This window comes from Propithecus coquereli, unplaced genomic scaffold, assembly GCF_000956105.1.
Source record: "Propithecus coquereli isolate 6110/MARCELLA unplaced genomic scaffold, Pcoq_1.0 Scaffold155, whole genome shotgun sequence".
NCBI lineage: Eukaryota > Metazoa > Chordata > Mammalia > Primates > Indriidae > Propithecus > Propithecus coquereli.
Genome location: NW_012139969.1, coordinates 1,346,543 through 1,367,931, shown reverse-complemented (window position 1 = coordinate 1,367,931; position 21,389 = coordinate 1,346,543). Strand labels below are relative to the sequence as shown.

The 21,389-nt window shown below is 59.7% G+C and overlaps 1 protein-coding gene across 1 annotated transcript in view; it reads left to right on the top strand.

The window, feature by feature from the left end:
- Positions 1-21,108, top strand: part of CCDC33 (coiled-coil domain containing 33) — a 109,463-nt gene extending 88,355 nt beyond the window's left edge. The window contains exons 13-21 of the mRNA XM_012640546.1: positions 16,237-16,402; positions 16,665-16,753; positions 16,900-17,031; positions 17,124-17,199; positions 17,917-17,934; positions 18,082-18,248; positions 19,287-19,373; positions 20,127-20,240; positions 20,983-21,108. Coding sequence (XP_012496000.1) covers positions 16,237-16,402; positions 16,665-16,753; positions 16,900-17,031; positions 17,124-17,199; positions 17,917-17,934; positions 18,082-18,248; positions 19,287-19,373; positions 20,127-20,240; positions 20,983-21,108 — 975 coding nt within the window. The remainder of the gene's footprint in view (positions 1-16,236; positions 16,403-16,664; positions 16,754-16,899; positions 17,032-17,123; positions 17,200-17,916; positions 17,935-18,081; positions 18,249-19,286; positions 19,374-20,126; positions 20,241-20,982) is intronic.
- The last annotated feature ends 281 nt before the right edge of the window (positions 21,109-21,389 follow it).

Sequence of the window (21,389 nt, the reverse complement as noted above, 5' to 3'; positions counted from 1 at the left end):
TGGCTGCTTTTCTTTCTTGGTAGCTTCAGGCAATGACTGAGGAGAGAGGTAGGCACAGGCGTTACTCACATCCCACTGCCAGGCTCGGGGCTCAGCACTGGACAGACTTGCTCACTTAATCTTCGCTATGGCCCTCTCCCCATCCTACAGACGGGGAAACTGAGGCTAGGAGAGGCAAGATGCTCATCAGAGTTGAGAGGAACCAGCAAAACTGGAAATAACCCAGAGTTCTCTGTCTCCAAAGTACCTTCACACCCCCGCCCCTGCCTGGAGGCTGCGCCTGCACCCACGCTCGCTCGGGGCCCGCGGCCCTGTCTTGTGTCCCCAGGCATCCTGGCTGGGTATGAGTGTGTCAGCAGCCGCCCAGGCTGGTCCCCCGTGCCTAGAGGTGTGAAGGGTAATGAGGGCCCGTAATTAAGGTTTCTGGAGACATGGCCGGGAGATTTATAGACAGGCCTTGTCAATAACCGTGCTGCAGGCTGCAGGTCCGGCAAGACATCGATAAGCGCTCATTACGGCTTCTCCCAGCTCCCTGCCCTGCCCCCACCAGCCCCTCCTGAGCTGTCAGCCGCCTGTTCAGGCGCCTATGTACACAGGCTTCGCTCAATTAATTTGCACTTGTTGGCACCATCTGTTCTTTTCATGTGTCCTTACCGGGAGTGTGTGCGTCCTGCCTCCTCCGCAGATGTGCTCCAGAGTGGGGACGGGCAGCCCTCCTCGTACAAACTGGGGCTCCCTGGGCAGGGTCACGTCTCCCCTCAGACTGGGACTTCTCAGGGTGGGGTGCTGTCTCCCCCGTGGTCTAGGATCCCTGAAGACAAGGCCAAGTCTTCCTCCCCCTTCCTCTCCTTCTCCCACCCTTGTCCCTCACCCTGCTGAGCCAAGCTTGGCCTGAGACCCTCGCAAACCCCTCCGAGCCTGAGCCCACTAGTCAGGGCCTCGGCCCTCCAGAGAAAGCTCCCTATCCCAAATCAAGCCATCCCTTGGAAGACTGGCTGCCCCTGGGTGCTGGGAGGCTTCGGTTCTGGTCCCAGCGCTGGCTCCCGCAGCCTGAGGTTTGGCAGTTCGCTCTCCAAGAACAGTGACATCTTTGAGTCACAGGGTTGGAAAGGGGCTGAGAAGCCACTTGCAAGTCTCTGTTTCCCTTGAGCGGCATCTGTCAAGGGTGGCACAGGGGCCTAGACTTGGAAAGCTCCCAGAATGGGGTGAGTCACAGCCTGGTGGCTCCAGGAGGCCAGGGCAGGTGGCACCTGCCACCCAGAGAACTGAGAAAAGGCAGCATCTCAAGGACACCTGCCCTTGGCTATCTCCCCATCCTGAGGCTTTTGGCAGCCAATAGCCCCACCTACTCTGCTCTGGGCCAGTCTCTCCTCCAGAAGGTCTCTCGGTCCCTTCCAAGTCTGATAGACTGCGCTTCTGGCCCTGAGCACAGATTTCTGACCCTGGAGGGCTACGAGTGTTGAGCTAGACAAGCCACGAAAGTTCTGTGGGAGGCTGTGCAACCTCTTGCCCTCCCTAGGCTCTGGGTCCTGCACAGCCACTGGGTTTATTTACAAGGCACCCAGGCCTTACGCTGGGAGGGTCTTTGGGAATTCACAGGCACGCTGCTGCCAGCATCTAGCTCTGGCCCCGCCCGCTTCACCTGACTCGAATAGGCTCCATGCCGGGCCTTAGCCTGGCACCCAAGGTCCCCATGACCGGGCCCTGCAGCTGCTCCAGCCTCCTCTCTCCACACATCCTGACTGTCTGCCAGGCTCGCCCCAGTGTGCCAGGCTGCTTCTTGCCTTCCCCCCTTTGCTCCTGCTCTTCCCTCTGCTGGGACTGTACCCCTTTCTCACACCTGTATCACCTAACAAACTTCTACTCATCCTTCGAAACCCATCTCCGGTTCTGACATGCTTTCCAGTACACCCCTGCCTGCACCCCAGGTGGGGAAGGGCTGGCTGAGGGGCTGCCCCACTACCGCACTCACCATACTGATTTATCAGGTCACACTGCCTGCTGCCACACCCACCAGGATGCAAGCTCCTCAAGGACAGAGACTAAGCTTTGGTCTCATCTGTGTCCACTGTGCCAGGCACAGGGCCTGGACCATGGGGCTGCCAGAGAGCAGGTATTGAACTGAAGGGACCCTAGTGTCCTTGGCCTGGGTGGAGAAAAGGCAATGCTCACTCCTCCCTTGCAGATGGGAGGAGACATTCCTCTTGTCCCCCTGGCTGCCCACTGTTAGGGTCCTGGGGACCTCGGGACAGGCAGTGGATTCAGTTAGGGCCAAAGGCAGATGCATACTGTGCGATACACAAGGAGGGGCTTTCACCAAGCTCCCGCCCCCCTCGCTGCTCCCAGCCCCTACCCTGGGCCCGTCCTAGGGCCCCTGTGTGCGTGTCATTGGCATCACGGTGAGTGCTTTCCTGCAGGCCGCTCCAAGCTGGAGCGCCTGGGGTTAGGGCTGGCTGGGGCTGTGAGGGCGGGGGTGCAGTTCTTGGCCTCCATGTGTATTGGAGGCTCGGCAGTGCATTCCTGCCAAAAGAGGGTTCTAGAAATGGAGGGCCACGTTCCCTTGGTATGTGTCCCGCCTCCAGGTGCTGGTGTCTCTCACCTCATGTGGCCCATGCGCAGGGAAACAGAACCCCGGGTGCCCATAAGTCCCCTCCGAGGCTGGAGCAGAGGCCCTCAGCGAGGCAGGGCCCAAAGGAATCTGGCAACACGCCGAAAGCAATGGTAAAAACCACCTCAGCCCTGTCTCCTCTCCTCCCCACTGTGTCCGATGTGCTGGCTTTATTGCAGCGAGTGACAGGACACGGGAGAGAACTGCAGAAGGTGTGAGTCAGACATGCATGAGCCCGTGGGGTCAGGGGAGCAGTGCAGACAGTGGGGCTCTGGGAGATGGGTGTGGGGCCCAGGGGAAGCCACTGTGGGGGACCAGGGAGGCATCTGGACCTTCTGGCAAGGCTGGCTTGAGACTCTCCTGCCAGTGGCCAAGCATGGTTACCAACGTCCTGCATGCCCCGCCTGAGCTCAGCTAGCCTCGGGCCCTGCAACGGGGAGACCCCAGCCCTGTGAATGAGGAAGCTGGAAGCACGAGCCCTGCCCTGGACTTGAGGGCCAAGGCCAAGGCTGGTGGAGAACGGGAGAGCCAGCCCCAGGGTCAGGGAGGTAGTTAAGAGCGCAGACTCTGCAGCCAGCTTCCCCACTCAGACAGTTCCGCAACCTCAGGCCTCACTCTCCTCTGTGGACGCGCAGACGGTAGCTGCTTCATTAGGTTACTGGAAGGACAAGGTTAGAGTGATCGGCTCATGGTGAGCTCTTGTTACCTGGTTCAGAAATTCAGAAAGGAGGCCAGGGACAGTGGGAAAGCCTTCATCGGGAGGCAGTGAGTGGGATACAGGATGGATCTGCAGAGGTGGGATGAGGGCGCCTCCTTCCTGCTGGTGGAGGAACTGCGTGACCAAAGGCACAAAGGCAGCCGGACCAAACCTGCGTGCACCCCCAAAGGTTCTGAGGCTGCGGCAAGTGGCTGGTGGAAAGGGGGCTGTGCTATGAGACTTGGGGTGGGGGTGAGGCCAGGAGCTCAAAGGACCTTGGCTGCCAAGCTGGAGAAGCAAGTGTGAACAAAGCCCGCAACACCAGGCATCTCTGTACTGCCCCCCTCAGCCCAGCGCCTGCCCTGCTCCCTGGGACCCCCTGAAGAAGGACATCCCCAGCCCCACAAAGAACACTTGTCTTTACATAGCAATATTTTTGGGGTGCCTCGCTGTGCTTTAAAGGGTGGAGAAGGAACTGGGGTGCTTGTTAGTACCGATTTTACAGATGAAATGCCTGAGACTGGGTGGGTCCCCTGGGGCCTGCTCAAGGGCTCCCCCTCCCTCTCAGCATTCCACACTTATTCAGTGTCCCTCCAGCGATGAACCCCTGAGGGGCCACCTCCTGCCCCTATGCCACCCCCTCACCCCCGGAGCCGGGCTAGAAGACGGCCATGTCTGGGCCTGGCTGGGCTCAGAGGAGGCCTCCACGTGGTGCATTATTGATGGGGCTTCTAACTGTGCGTTTCCCAAAGTCCACAGGCTTTTGATGAAAAATTCATGGTATGCCAGAGGATGGGAGCAGATTCAATCGATTGGCAGTAGGGCAGGCGCAGGAGGACTGGGCCCCTCGCAGGGAGGGGCTGCTGAGGGCTGGGCTGGGGGGGGGGCATCGGTTGGCATCGCCCTCCTCCCAGGCTTCTGGCTCCCAGGCGTGGGATGGGAGCGGCATACACAGCAGGAGGCAGCAGCCCCATGTCTGGAAGGGAGTCTGAGGCTGGGATCAGTAAGGTCCAGGGCCGGCTTCCAGGGTGCCTGCGGGGTAACTGGCGCCATCCAGGGAGGGCAGCTGGCACCACCGAGCACCTCACTGTCATTTCCCTAGGGGAGCATCACGAGGTCACACAGAGGAGGGAGTACTATTTCCGGAGCCGCTCTTATGTGCCAGGCACTGTGCTCGGAGCTTCACGCCCACGGCCTCATTCGATCCCCCAACAGCTCTGTGAGATGGGCACAGGAACACGCTCCATTTCGCAGAGGAGGAAACTGAGGCTCAGAGAAGTTAAGTTCCTTGTCCAAAGTCATTCAGCCGATTGGTTACAGAGCCCACTCTCTCTCCACCCCAGCGGGCCAGCTAAAACAGGAGTGACAAAGCAGCGTGGGGATTGTCTTGTCCAAGCCCCTGCCCATCCCTATCGCACAGAGGAAGAAACCCCACTAAGAAAAAGTTAATTATGTGAAAAAGGAGGCCTGCAGGTGAGAAGAAGAAGGGCCCCCTGCAACGCCAACAGAGGACAGGGCCCCCCCGTGCAGAGGGCTGAGCTAGGCATGGCCAGGGGTAGAGATTTTGAACGGGTAGAGATGTCCGGGTCAGGGGTCATTATTGTCCCACCACTGAGGCCCCAGACCACCCTGTCAGTCATCCATTTATTCATTAAACAAGTAAACAAATATTTGTGAAGTCCCAATGTTGGGCAGGCACCTTGCTAGGTCCAGATTGTGGGGGGGGGGGGCGTCACGAAAGGCTCTGGGACCAAGGTTGCCTGGCACAGACAGGCTGAGCCCCACTCAGCTGGGGAAAAGGCAGGCAGACCCCCCTCCATGCCCTCTGAGGAGGTCTCTGCAACCCAGGCTGAGGCCAGCTATATCAGACTGCTCTGCCTTCAGGGCCAAGGCCGTTTCTAGGTGGTGGGCTGGCTTGTTTGGGTTTGTTTTCCCTTTGCTTCCCAGTGAGTTCCTTTTACAAACATCCACCCATGTCTACGCTGAACTAAAGAGAAAGGAATTTGTCCAGAGCCCCAGGAAAGCAGAGATGGGAAGGCCCCAGGGGCCAGGCGGGGGCCCTAAGCCACACTGTGCAGCTGCAGGGAGGAGAGAGCCCAGCTTGGGCTGCTATGGGGCGTTCCTGAGGGGACAAGGGGGCACTGAGGAGCAGACAGAGAGGAGACTGGGGGAGGGCACAGGGAGTCTCGAGGACAGAGGGTGAGGCTGAGGGGCAGAGACGGGGAGACAGGGTATGGGCTAACCCAGGGACATGGAAGGGGAGAGGGGGCCGAGGTGCATCTAGGGGCAGCTGAGCCTGAAGCTGGGGGAGCCCAAAGGCCACAGCCCGGAAGGGCCCCGATGCCCTCCCTGGCCCTGCTGTCTCCTTGTAGTTCCCTGGCCAAGGAATGAGCCTAGCCTGATCTCAGCCACCCCACCCAGGTGCCCCCACCCTGGAACAAAGGGGAAGTGGCCCTATGGGCCTGCCTGCTTCCAGCTCAGGGCTGGGCTGAGTCACCAGGCAGGCACGTGTTGTAGCAACAGTCCCTGGGGACCCACCCTGGGAAACAGGACTGCTAGCAGTAAAGATGGGGGACCCAGGGTCCCCACCCCCTCCAGCCCCCAAGGCTGCCTTGGGCCTCGTGAACAGCTGCTCTGTAAGTTGCCCCCATACCCACTGGTTCTGGAAGGATGGGTTGGCTCACCTAGAAGGCAGGTGTGTTGGGCGTGTTGCTGGGCAACCCACAGAGGTATTCCCAGAGCCTGTGCGAGTAGGGGGTGGGGTGGGAGAGGACCAGGACATTGTCCCCTAGAGGCCCATGGTCACAGGAACCTTCTATGGGGCTCCCCAAGCCCCAGCTGGGCCCACCTGAGCCCCCTCCCCAGAGGGGGAGGAGAGAAGGGCTTCTGGGAAAGTCCCTTAACCCAACCATTTTCTCCTGCTAACCCGGCCCTAGCTCTGGCATCCTGGAGGTCCAGCCCCAGGTCCTAGGAAGGGGCTGGGCCCGGGCTAGGCTGGGGAGGCTTGCTGGCGGTGCAGAGCGTGGTGCAGGCAGATGGGGGCATCCAGGAGAAAGCAGAGCAGCCCCAGGCCAGGGGCTTGGGCTGCCTCGGTTAGTGATAACTTTCTCATTCACAGCCCAGTTGCCAAAGCATTTCCTCTTCTGCTGGGGCAAGAATCCCAGAGAACAACCCAGCAGGGTCTTCTCGCGACGTGCAGATGAAAGGGCACAAAGTGGGCAAGGGCCTGGCTCCAGGTCGCACAGCAGCTGTGGGCAGGGGCAGGTTAGAGCCCAGGTTCCAGACCCCAGGCAGGGCTCCTCCCCAACGCCACGGGGCCTTCCAGAAGCAGCGAAGCTCAAACCAGAGGGATTCTGGCAGGAGGTGACCGGTGGGGAACGACTCTTTGAGGGAGAGTGAGCAGGGCCTGTGAGACCAGGGCTGGGGTCTGTCCCCTCACCACCCCCTGAGTGCCCTGCCCCGTCCTTCCCTGGGCTGGGGGCAAGGGCTGGCCCCAAGCTACTGTCAGCAGAGGCAGGACTCTGAGCCACATGCTGGAGGAGGAGTGACTGATGGCTGGGCTTGGGGTGGCCCAGGGGTCTTCCTGGAGGAGGAGAGCCCAGAGTGGAGCCTTGAGTTGGGCAGGGTTCAGGAAGGCCTGGGAGGGAAATGAGAATGCATCTTCCAGGAAGCCCCACCCCCACCACGGCTGGGCGCCATTGTCCACACCAGCCCCAATTAGCACTGGGCTTCTGCAGGGGCCAATTAGACCGAGGCTGGGGTCAGCTGCCGGCCAAGGTCCCGCCACCCCTCAGAGCTTCACCAAGCCAAGCACAAAAACTTTCTAGGCACCACCTCTGCTGCAGCAGGAAGCGGAAAAAAGCACAGAAGAAAGGGAAAATTCGCCCCTTTTGTTTCTTTGCTATTACCTTGGGCTAAACAAAGAAGCAACTGCCTCCCCTCCCCAGGAGGGCAGCTTCCATAGAGCAGGAAATCTGCTTTAAGCAGCAATTTGCACAGATTTGTTGTGGGTGGGAGGCCCAGATGACATTCGAGGTGAACCAGGAGCAGGGATCTGGGGTGAGCAGGGCCCTGGTTCTAGAACCTTCTGTGACTTCTGACTGCCCTGGGTTCAGAAGCAGAGCTTCCCGGCCTGGCACTCAAGGAGGCCTGCTCTAGCTCTCTCCAGACAGGCGCTTTGCTGCCTCCAAAGAGTCCAGGCCCGCGTTGGCCCCCACAGCTTTGCACAGGCTGCTCTCCACACCTGGGTCCCACCCAGTCCTCACCTGTACCTCAAAGGTCCAGCTCCACCCCTCCCCTGCTGCTGCCCCTCCCCCGGCACTTACACGGAGGGTGTGAGCTGTGTCCCATGACAAGGCCCCTCCTACTCTCAGGGCAGGGGTCTCCCCACCCCCCAACAGAGCTGAGCCTGCGGGTGGAAACACAGCTGTCAGGCCTTGCCGGGGGAGCAGGCAGAAGGCAGATATATACCAAGACGGAGTCCAGAATGGGGCTTGGGACGCTGGGGCCCCCTGGGGTGGTGCAGATGGAGAAGGGATCCACCAGTGCTATGCCTCCTCCAGGCTCCCACCCCCCAGGCAAGGCCCCATCGCAGAGAGCCCCCTGCCCAAACCTCCCCAGCCCCACCCTCTGTGCCTTGGACCCCAGCTGCTCTCGCTCAGCCACATCCTTGCTGCCTCAGTGTCCCCACCACCCAGAGGCTCACGGTCCTCCCTCGCCTGCCCTGTGCTGATGATGCGGTTCAAAGTGAATGGAGGGAAAGAAAGAAGCTTGTTCTTGTGGCCAATGGATTCTATTGTCATACGGTCCCACAGTGGGTGGGAAGGGAGCTCGGCTGGCTGGGCAGTGGCCAAGGACAGAGGGCCCAGGGACCCGGTGGCATTGGCCTGGGTGTTTCCAGGAGTAAGGGGGCTGCTTAGCCGCAGTGAGCCCCAACCCCAGGGAAAATACCGGACTCTTTCAGCAAAGCTTTGGGCCCAGCCGCCACCCTCTCCCTCTCATCCCTCAGATCTGGGCTCCTGCTCCCAGGGGGAGGCCAGCACCAGTTTTCAAGCTGAATGTTTCCATTTCATTTTAAAGAAATAAATTCCCTTAAAAGGTTCGGATAACTGAGGTAGCCAAGCGAGGCCTCTGATCTTCCGAGAGGACCTGCAGGAGTTCTGCCTATCGAATGGTGGGAAGTCTGGCAGGAGCGGGTCAAAGGTTCGCCTGAGGAAGTCAGAGAGGCAGGGAGGCCCTCCACTGCTGCCAGGGGCTCCTGGAGCTGGGGGGGAACGTGCAGGTGGTCCCTGACCAGTAGGGAGTGCCAGGCTGTGTGGGTCAGGGAGGGCTTCCTGGCACAGGCAGGCGAGCCTGACCGTGGAAAGGGCCCGGAATTCAGCCGGGGCTGAATTCTGAAAGGGGTCTAGTTACGCCGGGTGGACCACCTTGACATTCCACCTTGGAAGTTTATCACGAGGGCAGTGGGAGCCATTGGAGGGGTCTGAGAGGTCAGGGAGAACATTCCAGTTACCGACTGTTGCATAACCAACTACCCCAAAACGTAGTTTAAAACGGTAATTTTTTCTTTTATACATCCCATAGTTTTGCGGGTCAGGAATCAGCCAAGCACAGCAGGGTGGGCTCGTCTCTACTCCACAACGTCAGACCCTCAGCTGGGATGACTTACGGGCGGGGGCTGGAGTAGCTGGGGGCTGGGTGGGCCTCGCTCTCTCCCGCACGGTGAGTTTGGGCTTCCTCCGTCTCGGGGCAGCAGGAAGGTAGCAGGTGGCAGGGAAGAGTTGGGGCTACTTCAGGATGGGTCTTGTGCCAAGCCCCTATCCTCCCCCCAAGCCTCACTGTCTTCCCTGGGGTTGGCCCAGGACAGAGGCCCCGGCTGAGGTTGAAGATTCACTGCGCGACCTTGAGCAAGTCACTGCGCCTCTCTGGCCCCATCATCAGAACCTCTGAGATGGGAGTTCCAGGGCTAAGGTCTTGGGAGGCAGGGTGGACTGCCTGGAGGAGGGCCTTGTGCACTTGGGGCTGGGGAGCAAGGCACCCCCGTCCATGTCCTCCCACAACATGAGCTGTGAGGCGCTCAGGCTGGCCTCATCCTCCGCAGGCCGAAGCCGAGTGTCCGTGGGAGGCGGCTGCCCTCTGCCGGCTGCAAAGGCAAACACATGCAGGTGGCCAGGGCCTGCGGGCGATGGATCCTCCTGGCCTGGGGACCCAGTGATCGGGTGGCTGCCCAGGGAGGGGAGAAGGAGGAGAGGGTGTGTGCCCAGTCCAGCAAACCAACCTTCTGCACCCACTCCAGCCCCAGCCGGTCCTGCCACCCACACTGCCTCAGACCCAGCAACCTGTCTCAAGCCTCCCTCCCTGCTCGACCCAGCTCTCCAGCCCCTGCCCCCATGCACCCCTCCCTCCTGTCTTCTCATTCTCCAGGAAACCCCCTCTCCCCACGCCCTGCTTCTGCTGGACGCTGCGTCCCTTCTCAGCCTCAGACCTCAGCCCACAGCCTGGCATTCAGAGCACTGGCCCAGGTCGCCAGGGGCCACCTCCTCCAACCAGACCCAGAGGCTCCCTCTGCAGATCTTCTCTTCTTTTTTCAAAAACCTTTTAAATTGTGAAATGTGACCCAAATGCACAAAGTTGCATTGAAGAAAAAGATGGAATGTAGCCAATTATCATAAAGCAGACATCCATGAAGCCACCACCCAGGTCAAGAACTAGAACATCACCAGCACTCTGGAGCCTCCCGTGCCCCTGCCAGCCGCACCCCTGCTCTCGCGGATGTGACCACTCTGCCCGCTTCACGTCCTTGCTTTGCTTCTCTATGCTGTCACCACCTAAGCATGCCTCTCGGATCACTATCACCCAATTTCCCCTTTTCAACTTTATCTAAAGGGCACCGTGCCGTGTGTGTGGTTTTGCTCACCGGGGTGGAGGGGTTCACCGCATCGTTCCTCCTCAGTGCCGCATGGTGTTCCCCTGCCCTGTCCTCATCTCTGTGACAATCCCTGACCGTCTCGCCTCCTCTCTGATGCTTTTTTTTTTTTTTTAAAGCCAGTCAAATTTAGCAGTAGGGGGTTGAAATCTCTGATGCTTTTACGAAGGCGGTTTTGCTTTGCGCGCCGTTGTTCGCATGGTCTCCGGCGGCAGTTTTGTCTCTATCACCCGGCCTGCGTGACCCGGAAGAAAATCCCCCTCCTTGGGAGGCTGTCGCAGCCTTGGCAGCCTGCTCCCGCCCCTGTGCTCCTGCCTCCAGCATGTGCCCGGCAATGAGGGCTCCTCTTCCCACCACCACCCTTTGTGCTTGAGCCCCCCTTCATTTCGACTGTCCCCCTACTCGGAATATCCGCTCCCTTCCCGAGGCTCCTCACACCCCTGAGGGCTGCTCTCCCACCCACTGTCTCCCGCCAAGACCGCAAGCTTGATCTCATCAGCCACCTGCTGGCCACCTCCACCCGGGGTCCTGCAGGTACCTCGCGCCCCCCCCACCCCCCGCGTGTCCCTCCCTCCCCAACCCAGCTGCTCCTCCTGCCCACTCCCATGCACCTCCTCCACCCAAAGACCCCAGGCTCCACCCTTCCTCCTCCGCCACCTCCCTCTGCCATGCTCAGTCCCCCTCAGTCTGCTTCCGCCCACCGCGCAGGTCTCAGCCGGCTCCCTGCTCTGGGCCTCCGGTCCGTGTCCGTCCTTAGTGCTGGGCAGCCAGAGGGGTCTTTTCACCCACAACCTTCCGCAGCTGAGCCCCTCAGTGGCCTTCAGGACCAAGTCCAAGCTCCTGAGACTGGCCTTCGAGACGCCCTTCAGCTTGCCCACTGCCTCTGCAGCCACACCCCTGCGCTCGTTCTCTGCACTCTGCCCCCGGTAACCCTCCAGCTCTTGCCCCTCCACACAAGCTCTAGCCTCCCTGCCTTTGCCACGGCATCCCCTCTGCCTGAGAGCCCTCTCTCCACCCCTTTATCCTTATCCTTATCCTCTCCGAGTCAGCTCAGGTCGTCACCACCTCCGGGAAGCCTTCCAGGATGCCCAGACTGGGAAAGAACCTCTTCTAAGCTCCCCTCTGTCACAGATGTCATTGCTGTCCCCTCAGTGTAGATGGGAGACCAGGGCAGGCAGGGATGGTCTAGGCCCATCTGTGCTCCATGGTGCAGCATGGCACAGACAGAGCTGGCACACATGGCACTCAGCAAGTGTTGGTGACTGGGGGGTTATTGTGCTACTTCCAGCATGGGCTTAATACTGAGCCTCTGTGACCTTGGGAACACCACTTCCAGCCTGTTTCCCCGCCTGTACAATGAGGTTACAGGGTCCTTGCGATCAGTGTAGTTGGTGGCAGCCACAGACATGTTTGGCCAAGGTGCCCCGATTCCACCACACGTGCTTCTTACTAGGGGGCTGCTTCTCGCCTCGCCCCCGCCAGGCTTTGGTAAGATAATCACCGCCTCCTCCTTAGTGGAGACTGGGCCTCAGCTCTGCAAGACGAGAGTAGTCCCACAATCACACCTCTGTGCCCAGTGCCCAGGGCTCTTACAAGAATAATTGTTTAAAAGAAGGCACTCCCAGGGTGGCACAGGGAAGCGAGTTACCGTTGCCAGGCACCCGAGGTGCCAGGGCCTGGGCTGGCCCTCCTCTCAGCCCCTCTCACCCGCAGCACCCCCACTGAGGGGGCTGGTTTTCGCATTCCACAGATGAGGATGCTGAGGCTCAGAGAACACCTGCCCCCTTCCAGAGCCAAAGAGGAGGTGCCGGTGCAGCAAAGGCCGCCAGTGCTCAGTGGCAGGGGGGTAATTCGAGCCTACAGCCACCTCGTATTTCTCACCTCTGAGAGCCCGGCTCCTGGTGGTGGTGGGTCAGGAGGATGGGATGGGCACTCAGGCACAGGCACAGTGGCTTTGGAATCGGTGCCCCAGAGAACGTGCCAGCCCAGAGACAAGACGGAAGGGACTGGCATCCTGCCCCTCCCCCAGCAGGCTGGGAACTGGGTGGGGGGAGCAGGCATGGCGGGGGCAGGACCACAGCAGGAATCTGGGGCGGTGTCCTGCGTGTTCTCAAGGCTGGGCTGTGACGCAGAGCATGGCCCTGGATGGAGAGCCCAGCTCCAGCTGCAGGCAGAGGTCAGGGCTGCCCACCTGTAGGCTGTGGTCTCCCAAGCCAGCTGTGCTGCCCAAGGTCCCCACTGCGCAGGGGAAGGGAGGAGGGAAGCTGAGGAGGGAGGACGGGCCCACACGGTTCCCATGAACATGGAGCACTGGCCAGGATAGAGACCGAGGGGCCAGGGCCAAGGTCCCCCTCCATCACCCTGGGGGCCCCCACTCTCAGAGCACAGCCAGGCTGGGGGCGGGGGGAAGGGAGCTGTGGAAGGCCCACAGGGCTAGTCTCCGAGGGCTGGAGTTCAGCAGGGACTATCTGGCCGAGTCAGGGACACCATGCTCTCCCTCCCTCTCCCTTCTCATCCTGGGCCCAGCTTTCTTCCTCTGCCAAGGGCGGATGTTAGTTACAGGGTATGCTCACCCCAGGACAGCTGAGTTGGAGAACAGTGGGGTCCTTAGAAAGGATGAGCCCCTGAATGAGAAGAGGGGGTGATCAGATTCAGACCCGGGGGATAGGCCCAGGGGCGGGCAGCCCCTTCCTGGATGCTCCGAGTGCACACATATGTCCCGGTTCTGGATGAGATCATAGTAATTCGCTCTTCATTTCACAATAGAGCGTGGCCATCCCTCTGTGTCAGCGCGGTTAAATCTGGGTCATTCTTTGTAGCTACACCTGCAGTCCGGAGGCTGAGCGTGCCCCAGTATGAGACCACAAACCGCGCTGCAGTGAGCACCCTTGAACGTGTTTCCTTGGGCGTGTGTGTGTGTGTGTGTGTGTGTGTGTGTGTGTGTGTATCTAGGCGATAACCCTGGAAGATGAGAAACCCACGTGGTTGCTGTTGTCATTGTCCAGAGCAGACATGTGAGAGTTTGAACCAGGCTGGAGAAGGAGGGGACAAATTTCCTTTGCCAAAATACCATGGGCTTCCTCCAGCCAGTCTGCTGGGGCTTTCAAGCCCTGCTCGGTTATGGGACACCATAAATTGAAGATGCGGGGCACAGCCGAGGAGGGGCGGGGAGTCTGGGGGCAGCAAGGAGGAAGAGGAAGGGGTCTGACCTGTTGACTGAAGCAGCCGTTAGAACAGAAACGGGTTGGGATGAGAACAGCAGCCTCCGCATTATACCTGCCTGGGCAGGGGCTTCCCACACGGACTCTGACCCTGCAGCGACCCCGGGTGTCTCCTGTAAGAGGACTCTGAGCCTCGGAAGGTGAAGGGCCACGCTGGGCTTCTGATCTGGGCTGCCCGCAGAGCCCTGAGTGTGTGTGTGGTCCCCGGTCTGAGTGTCCCAGTTGACGGTGCTGTCTGAGGACACCAGATGGGCAGGTCTGGAGGAGCCAAGACCTGGAACTCGGCTGGGGCAGGTGCCGGGGAGAGGGACCTGGCACAGGCACCAGTTAGAGGGAGCCCAGCCAGAAGGCTAGACAGTGGCAGGTGACAAGTGGCATCTGACGAGCCCCTGCTGTCTGGGGACCCCTCCCTTAGAAGCCGAGGCCTGCCGTGCAGCAGGTGGGAGGCAGTGGCGGGGTAGCCAGGCCACATCCGCAGTCAGCATGGAGCCCAGGTGGGATCTGGGGGCAGAGCTCTGCTTCCCCGGGGGCACGAGCCCCCACCCCCGGGTGTGAGGTCTCCCTCAGCTTCAAGAAGCCCAAGGCCACCAGGACTCAGCAACTCCTGAGCAAACTCACTTCCCTGCTCCACGTCCCTCCTCCCTGCTCATGCCGCCTCCTCTTCTACGCAGACCTTGGGGCTTCGTTTGGGATTGCCTTTCCTATGGTGCTGTTCAGATGTAAGAAACTCCCTTCACCGAGCTTTTTATCATTTTTGATTATAAAACGAAGGCATATCAATATAGCTCATGAATCTTCCTATGTATACAAATGAGCAAACATGAATCTTTTCCCAAATTGGCATTGTACTGCTTTGATCCCTTGCCAACGCTAAGAAGCGTCCGTGTCTGAGTGCACCATGGCAGGACGCACAGTGCTTAAGAACACGGGCCGAAGGCCCCGCAGACCGGGATTCCAGAGGTTGGCTTTGCCACTTGGGAGTTTGGTAACCAAGCAAGGTACCCACCTCTGTGGGTCTTGGTTTCCCCTTCAGGAAATGGGGATGATTTTAGCACCCACCTCACAGGCTTGTCCTGAGGACCGAGGGAGCACACATGAAACGTTCAGAAGCAGCCCTGGGACATAGTAAATGCTCAGTGAACTTCAGATGTTAGGATTACTGATACTCCTTTTTTTTTTATTTGAGCATATTACAGGGGTACAAATGTTTAGGTTACATATATTGCCTTTGCCCCGCCTGAGTCAGAGCTTCAAGCACGTCCGTGCCCCAGACGGTGCACCCTGCACCCATTAGGTGTGAATATACCCATCCCCTCCTCCCCTTCCCACCTGCCTGACACCCAATGAATGTTATTACTATATTCATATAGTATGCACATATATATATGCTCATAAGTGTTGGTCAGTTAAGTCACTTATTACCAATTTGATGGTGAGTACATGTGGTGCTTGTTTTTCCATTCGTGGGATACTTCACTTAGTAAAATGGGTTCCAGCTCTATCCAGGATAATACAAGAGGTGCCAAATCACCATTGTTTTTTTTTTTTTTGAGACAGAGTCTCACTCTTTTGCCCGGGCTAGAGTGAGTGCCGTGGCGTCAGCCTAGCTCACAGCAACCTCACACTCCTGGGCTCAAGCAATCCTTCTGCCTCAGCCTCCCGAGTAGCTGGGACTACAGGCATGCGCCACCATGCCCGGCTAATTTTTTCTATATGTTTTTAGTTGTCCAATTAATTTCTTTCTATTTTTAGTAGAGACGGGGTCTCACTCTTGCTCAGGCTGGTTTCGAACTCCTGAGCTCAAACAATCCGCCCGCCTCGGCCTCCCAGAGTGCTAGGATTACAGGCGTGAGCCACCGCGCCCAGCCCTCACCATTGTTTTTTGTAGCTAAATAGTATTCCATGGTATAGATATACCTCATTTTATTAATCCACTCATATATTGATGGGCACTTGGGTTGTTTCCACATCTTTGCAATTGTGAATTGTGCTGCTATAAACATTCGAATGCAGATGTCTTTATTATAGAATGTGTTTTGTTCTTTTGGGTAGATGCCCAGCAATGGGATTGCTGGATCAAATGGTAGATCTACTTGTAGCTCTTCGAAGCATCTCCATATCGCTTTCCACAGAGGTTGCACTAGTTTGCAGTCCCAGGATTACTGTTTGCTCCTAACCTAAAGACCGAGTCCAGCTTTCTGGCCCCCACCTTGCAACCCACATCTTGTAGCAGGATCCCAACTCCACCCTGGGTCCCTGCCTGGGGCTCCTGGGCCTAGTGTGGATCCTTTCCTGACCGCTAGGCTGTTGGGGGCTGGGGCCAAGGTCAGCTCCCAAGTTGCGTCCAGTGGAATTTCTGAGAGGTTCTTCCCCAGGTCCTCAGCGCTGTGAGGAGAGAGGAGCCAGAAGAGGGAATGGAAGGAGGGGAAGGCTAAGAAGTTGCTGTGCCTTAGACTCTGGGGACCTGGCCCAGATCACTTCAAGTCTCTGCTGCCCATAGTCTCCCTCCCCTGTGTCTGGGCCCCGGGTCCCCCTAAGCTGGTATCGTGGGACGTGACGTGGCCCCTGGGAGAGAACATCAGTGCAGCCGCCAGTCATGGCCAGGAGCACGAGGACCCAGTCATAACCACCCCTCCGGAGACTTGCTGAGACTTGGGGGCATGGTTTGGGCTCATGCTGCTCGTTGGCCTTGGGCGTGACCCACTGACCTCCAAGTGTGGGTGCAGAAGTGGGATGCGGGCTCCCGTGGGACGGAGGGCTCAGCTCTGGACTCTGGGATCCACAGGAAATGAACAACTACCGGCGGGCCATGCAGAAGATGGCGGAGGACATCCTGTCCCTGCGGAAACAGGCCAGCATGCTGGAGGGGGAGAACCGCATGCTGAGGAGCCAGCTGGCCCAGCAGGAGCTGGAAGACGGGCAGGGCAAAGCCCACGAGGCCCACAGCCTGGGTGAGGACGTACAGCCACCGAGGGCATCTCTGTGGCTGGGTTGTGCGACAGGGTGGTAGGGAGCTTTTCCCAGATGTGCGTGCAGCTGGACTTGGGCTAGTAGGAGCCCCCCATGCCCACGGACACTCACCCCTCCCCTGCCCCGCTGGGTCCTCTCGGGGAGGAAACAGAGAATGCAGTCCTGTCTCAGGCCCCAGGGCCGAGAGCCGAGTTGGGCAAAGAGAGGCCCCTCCCTGAGCTGGCTCCCGCACCCGCCCGGCAGTGTCCCTGAAGCAGAAGCTGCTGCTGAGCGAGGTGAACGTGAAGAACCTGAGGGACAAGGTGCAGCACCTGCAGAACGAGCTGATTCGGGTGAGCTGGGGCTCGGGCGGGGAGCGCGGGGGGCAGAAGTATGTGGGAGCAGGAGGGGCAGAGGGAAGGGGGCCCAGCCCGGTGGAGGACTCAGCAGAGGGGACAAGGGGGACTCCAGGCACCTGTTCCCTCCTCCTCCCTCGCAGAAGAATGACCGAGAAAAGGAGCTGCTCCTTCTGCACCAGGCCCAGCAGCCGAAGGCGGCGCTGCTGAAACGGTACCAGGACAAGCTGCTGAAGATGAGGGCGCTGGAGGAGACCGTGCGGCACCAGGAGAAGGCAGGTGCCAGAGGGGCCGCCCCCAGAGGCCCCCCCAGTGACAGCAGGGTGCGGAGCCTCCCAGCCAGCCAGGTCTCTGCCCTGCCCTCCAGGTGATCGAGAAGATGGAGCAGGTGCTGCAGGACCGGCTGCGGGAGAGGACCGAGCCGCTGCCTCCCAGCAGGCAACGTGAGTGAACCTGCACCCAGCTCTGCCCCTGCCCTGGCGGCCCTGCCTTCCTGCGCAGAGGGCCCCCACGCCCGCTACCTCTGTGGGTCTAGGAGACCCGGGATCACGCCGCTGCCCTACTCACTGTGGCCCTGAGACTTCCAGAGGTCCCCTGGGCTCCCTCCTTCCCTGGAAGCCCCTCAGGACACAGTTGGGACACAGTGTGTGAGCCAGGCTAGAAGGAGGCTGGACCTCCCCCGGGGAGGACCCTGCAGACTAGAGCAGAGAGGGGCGTCCTCCAGGCAGCGGTTCCCAGCTTCTAATTCCAGGACGCTTCGAATCGTTTCCCCATCTCCCCGTATCTTCAGAGATTCTGTCTCTGCAAAGCAAACAAACTTACTGATTTAATCACTGATTAAATCAGTGATTTGTCAGAGGTTTTTTTTCCCCATTGATTTAACCAAAGCCACCTAGAACTGCCAGTCAGAGGTGGCTCTGATAAGCAGGAAAGAACGAGGTGCCACCGTAACAGGCCAGCCCAAAGCAAGGGACTTCCCGGAGCCCACCTGTCCAGCCTCACCACGGCCCCATTGCAGCCAGCCCTATGCTCAGCCTTCATGGCAGTGGGTATGAGGGGGTCTAAAGGTCTCTAGAAAGCTGGGCCAGCCTTTCAGGGCCACTGAGGTCATCGGGAGTCTGGGTGAGAGACCAGGAAGGCAACCTAGGCAAACAGCCTAGAAGGACAGCCTGAGGAGTGTGGGCCCTATCCCGCTGGCAGTAGGGAGCCACTGGAGGCTTGGGAGCAGAGGAGGGGCAGATCGGAGCAAAATGCTGGGGCAGATCAGGGCAGGGACACGGAGGCAGGAAAGCCCATCTCACCAGCATCTGTGGCCTTGCCCGCAGCCTTACCCATGCTCTCAGCCTCTGGCCTTCCCCTGGGTTCTACCAGAGAGAACCTGCCGGGTGACCTTTACTCGGTGCTGCTGGCAGAAAACTCAAGGCTGCGGGCAGAGCTGGACAAGAACCGCCACCAGTCAGCCCCCATCATCCTGCAGCAGCAGGCCCTGCCGGTAAGAGCCGCCTGCAGGGGCTTGGCCTGGTTCTGCCTGTGCCGGTCACCGGGTGCCCAGCAATCACTCACGACACAGTCCAAGGTGAAGAGCAAGACCAGGAGCTCGGCTTCCCAGGGTCTCCAATCTGCCTGGAGTCTCCTGGAATCTGAGCGCTCAGGCCTTGCTCTTTTCCTCCTGGGGAACACAGGTACCTGCAACCTCCACCTTCACCCCCGCTAGCACCCTAGAAAGCAAGCCCCTAGCTGACCCTCGGTCCTTAAACCCTGACCCTTGTGCCGGCTGGGCTCCACCTGGACTCCACGCAGGCCTCTCAGAACTCCCTTCTGCAGCACTTCCTGGGATTGGCGCGGCCTTGGAGAGCCCTTTTCCCCATCCCAGGTGGACCCCGGGGAGTTGGGAGCAGGAGGAGACTTAGCAGAGAGGCTGCCAGAGACGGATGGCCCAGGCCACTCCAAGTGCACAGAGACCCCGCCCACACAGGTGGGTGTCCCAGGGCCCAGGAACGCCCAGGCCCCGCCCTGCTTCCAAGGCTGCTCCAGGTACCTTCTGCTTGACACAGACCCAAAGACGGAACCTCGGAATTGTAGAAGAGGGCTGGGGCGGGGGCTCGGGAGAGTTTTTCTCTGCATGCCAGGCCCCGCGGGGTGAGTTCTGTCGGGAAGCACACCGGCGTGGACGTCGGGTGAAGTGTGAGAGAGGGCCTGGCTCCACAGACTCTTCTCTCCGCAAAAAGACCCCCGTTCCAGGTTCTCTTCCGTGCACCAGAGGGAGCTTCCTGGCGTAGTTCACATCTAAACACGGATGTGTGAAAACTGCACGTACCCGAAATCTGCGGGGGAAACAGCTGTGGCCAAAGCACGTGCCAGGCCCCTTCTGGACTTCAGGGAGAGGGTGCAGTGGGGCTGAGGCTCTGCCCGGGAGCCGAGTTCCGAACTCAGGACCGGCTAGTCTCCCCCTCAGTCCTCGTGGCTTCCTGAGCTCCCCGGGCCAGCAGCCCCCAGCGGAGGCCACACACGAGTTCTGCTTTGCCCACAGGATCTCCTCGGCAATTCTTCAGACAAGTTTAACCTCCTGGCCAAGCTGGAACTAGCTCAGAGCCGCATCCTGTCCCTGGAGAACCAGGTGGGTGAGGCGCAGGCCTGGATCAGGCTAGGCCGGACTCACCACACAGCCTGTGACCAGGGTCAGGCTCAGTGTGTGACCGGGGTCAGGCTCAGTGTGTGAGCAGGGTCAGGGTCAGTGTGTGATCAGGGACAGGGTCAGTGTGTGACCAGGGTCAGGGTCAGTGTGTGACCATGGTCAGGCTCAGTGTGTGAGCAGGGACAGGCTCAGTGTGTGAGCAGGGTCAGGGTCAGTGTGTGAGCAGGGTAAGGGTCAGTGTGTGAGCAGGGTCAGGCTCAGTGTGTGAGCAGGGACAGGGTCAGTGTGTGACCAGGGTCAGGCTCAGTGTGTGACCGGGGTCAGGCTCAGTGTGTGAGCAGGGTCAGGCTCAGTGTGTTAGCAGGGTCAGGGTGAGCGTGTGACCAGAAACAGGGTCAGTTGTGAGCAGGGTCAGGCTTAGCGTGTGACCAGGGACAGGGTCAGTGTGTCACCAGGGTCAGGCTCAGTCTGTGCCCAGAGTCACAGATCAGTGTGGACTGGGGATCAGGGCTCAGAACCCCGTTGGAATGCAGAGAAGGTCCATCTGTGTCTTATCATTTGGCCCCTCACCCTCAGCCCTGCTACCCCAGAGGTCTCTTGGGAAGACGTCGAGCGCACACTGCCCAGAGCTTTGCTTTCTGCCTGGAGAGCAGGCTCAGGCCCTGGTTGTCCCAGCTGTCAGAGATGAGCCCTGCTGCCCACTGGTCCTCCAACCGTCCCTCTCTTTGTCTGCAGCTAGAGGAGTCAGCTCGACGCTGGGGACGAGAGAAGCAGGACTTGGCCACACGGCTGCAGGAGCAAGAAAATGGTTTCAGGCACCCCTCAAACTCCATCACCCTAGCACAGCCAGTGAGTGACCCCTGTGGAGGAGCTCCTGGGGCCCTCCCACCCTGCCCCCCAGGACACCGGGCCCTGAGAGAAACCGTCCTGCGTGCCAGTTCCTGCTGTGTTACCATCTAAAGGCCTTTCTTGGTCTCGATTCCCCCGCCTGTCTGAGGGAAACAGAAACTCCCTGCCAAAACCAGCCCTTCCCCCACGGGTGCCGTGAAACTACGGCGGAGATGACTGTGGGTGACGGTGCCCTGGCACTGCCTGTGCTTCAGGACTGACTTTGCTCATGGCAGAGCAGCCCGTGCCCCACACCCCACGGCGCCGGGGACTCTGCCGTTAGCACACCCTTCCCTTCGTAGGCGGCCTTGGCTGCAGACGGCTCCGCTCTGCTGGCATCGCGGGAAGAGGCAGGCCTGCTCCCAGCGGCCCCTCGGGCTCAGCCCCCCAGCAAAGCCCCTGACTTCTGCTCCTAAGCCAGCGGTACTTTGCCCAGGGCCAGAGGCTGTGGCTCCTGGGAAAAGCCTGAAAAGGAAAGGGGAAGCGACAGGGAATACAGGGCTACCCTTGCAAACGCACCTGAGCCCTGGGGACTCATGGAGGAATTGTCACCTGCTGTGATCAAATGGGTTTAGAAACCTTTGAGAAGCCATGGCCCACCAGGTTCTGGACCCTCTAAGGCATGGCTTGCCAGGCAGGATGCCCTTGGACAGGTCCCCCCGAGAATGGGGCACGCTCACGTGCCTTTCTTTGCATACCGCAGATTGCCTCCGCCCAATCCAAGGACCTGAAGCGGCCCCCAAAACTGGAGCCCGTGATGCCCAGCTTGGACACTAAGCTCAACAAGCCCTCGAGCTCCCAGGAGATTCCTGACTCTCAGCAGGTCTGATCACCGAGCAGGCCTCCTTCCCTGTGTGCTGGACAGTCTCACCCCAACCCCTAAAAATGACTTTGTTATAATAAATGCTGCAGCTCCCGGCGTCCACCTCTTTCCTGGGGTGGGGCAGCCTGGGGGCCAGCTTTCTCCTCCCAGACCCCGAATGTGGTCTGGGCCCTCAGCGGCAGCCTCACAGCCTCCTGCCTGTCCCAGGAGCTAGCGTCTTCGAAAAGATGCACAGAGCCACAGTGGACCCAGGACAGTGAAGAGAGGGGGACTTCCGAAGCAGGAGC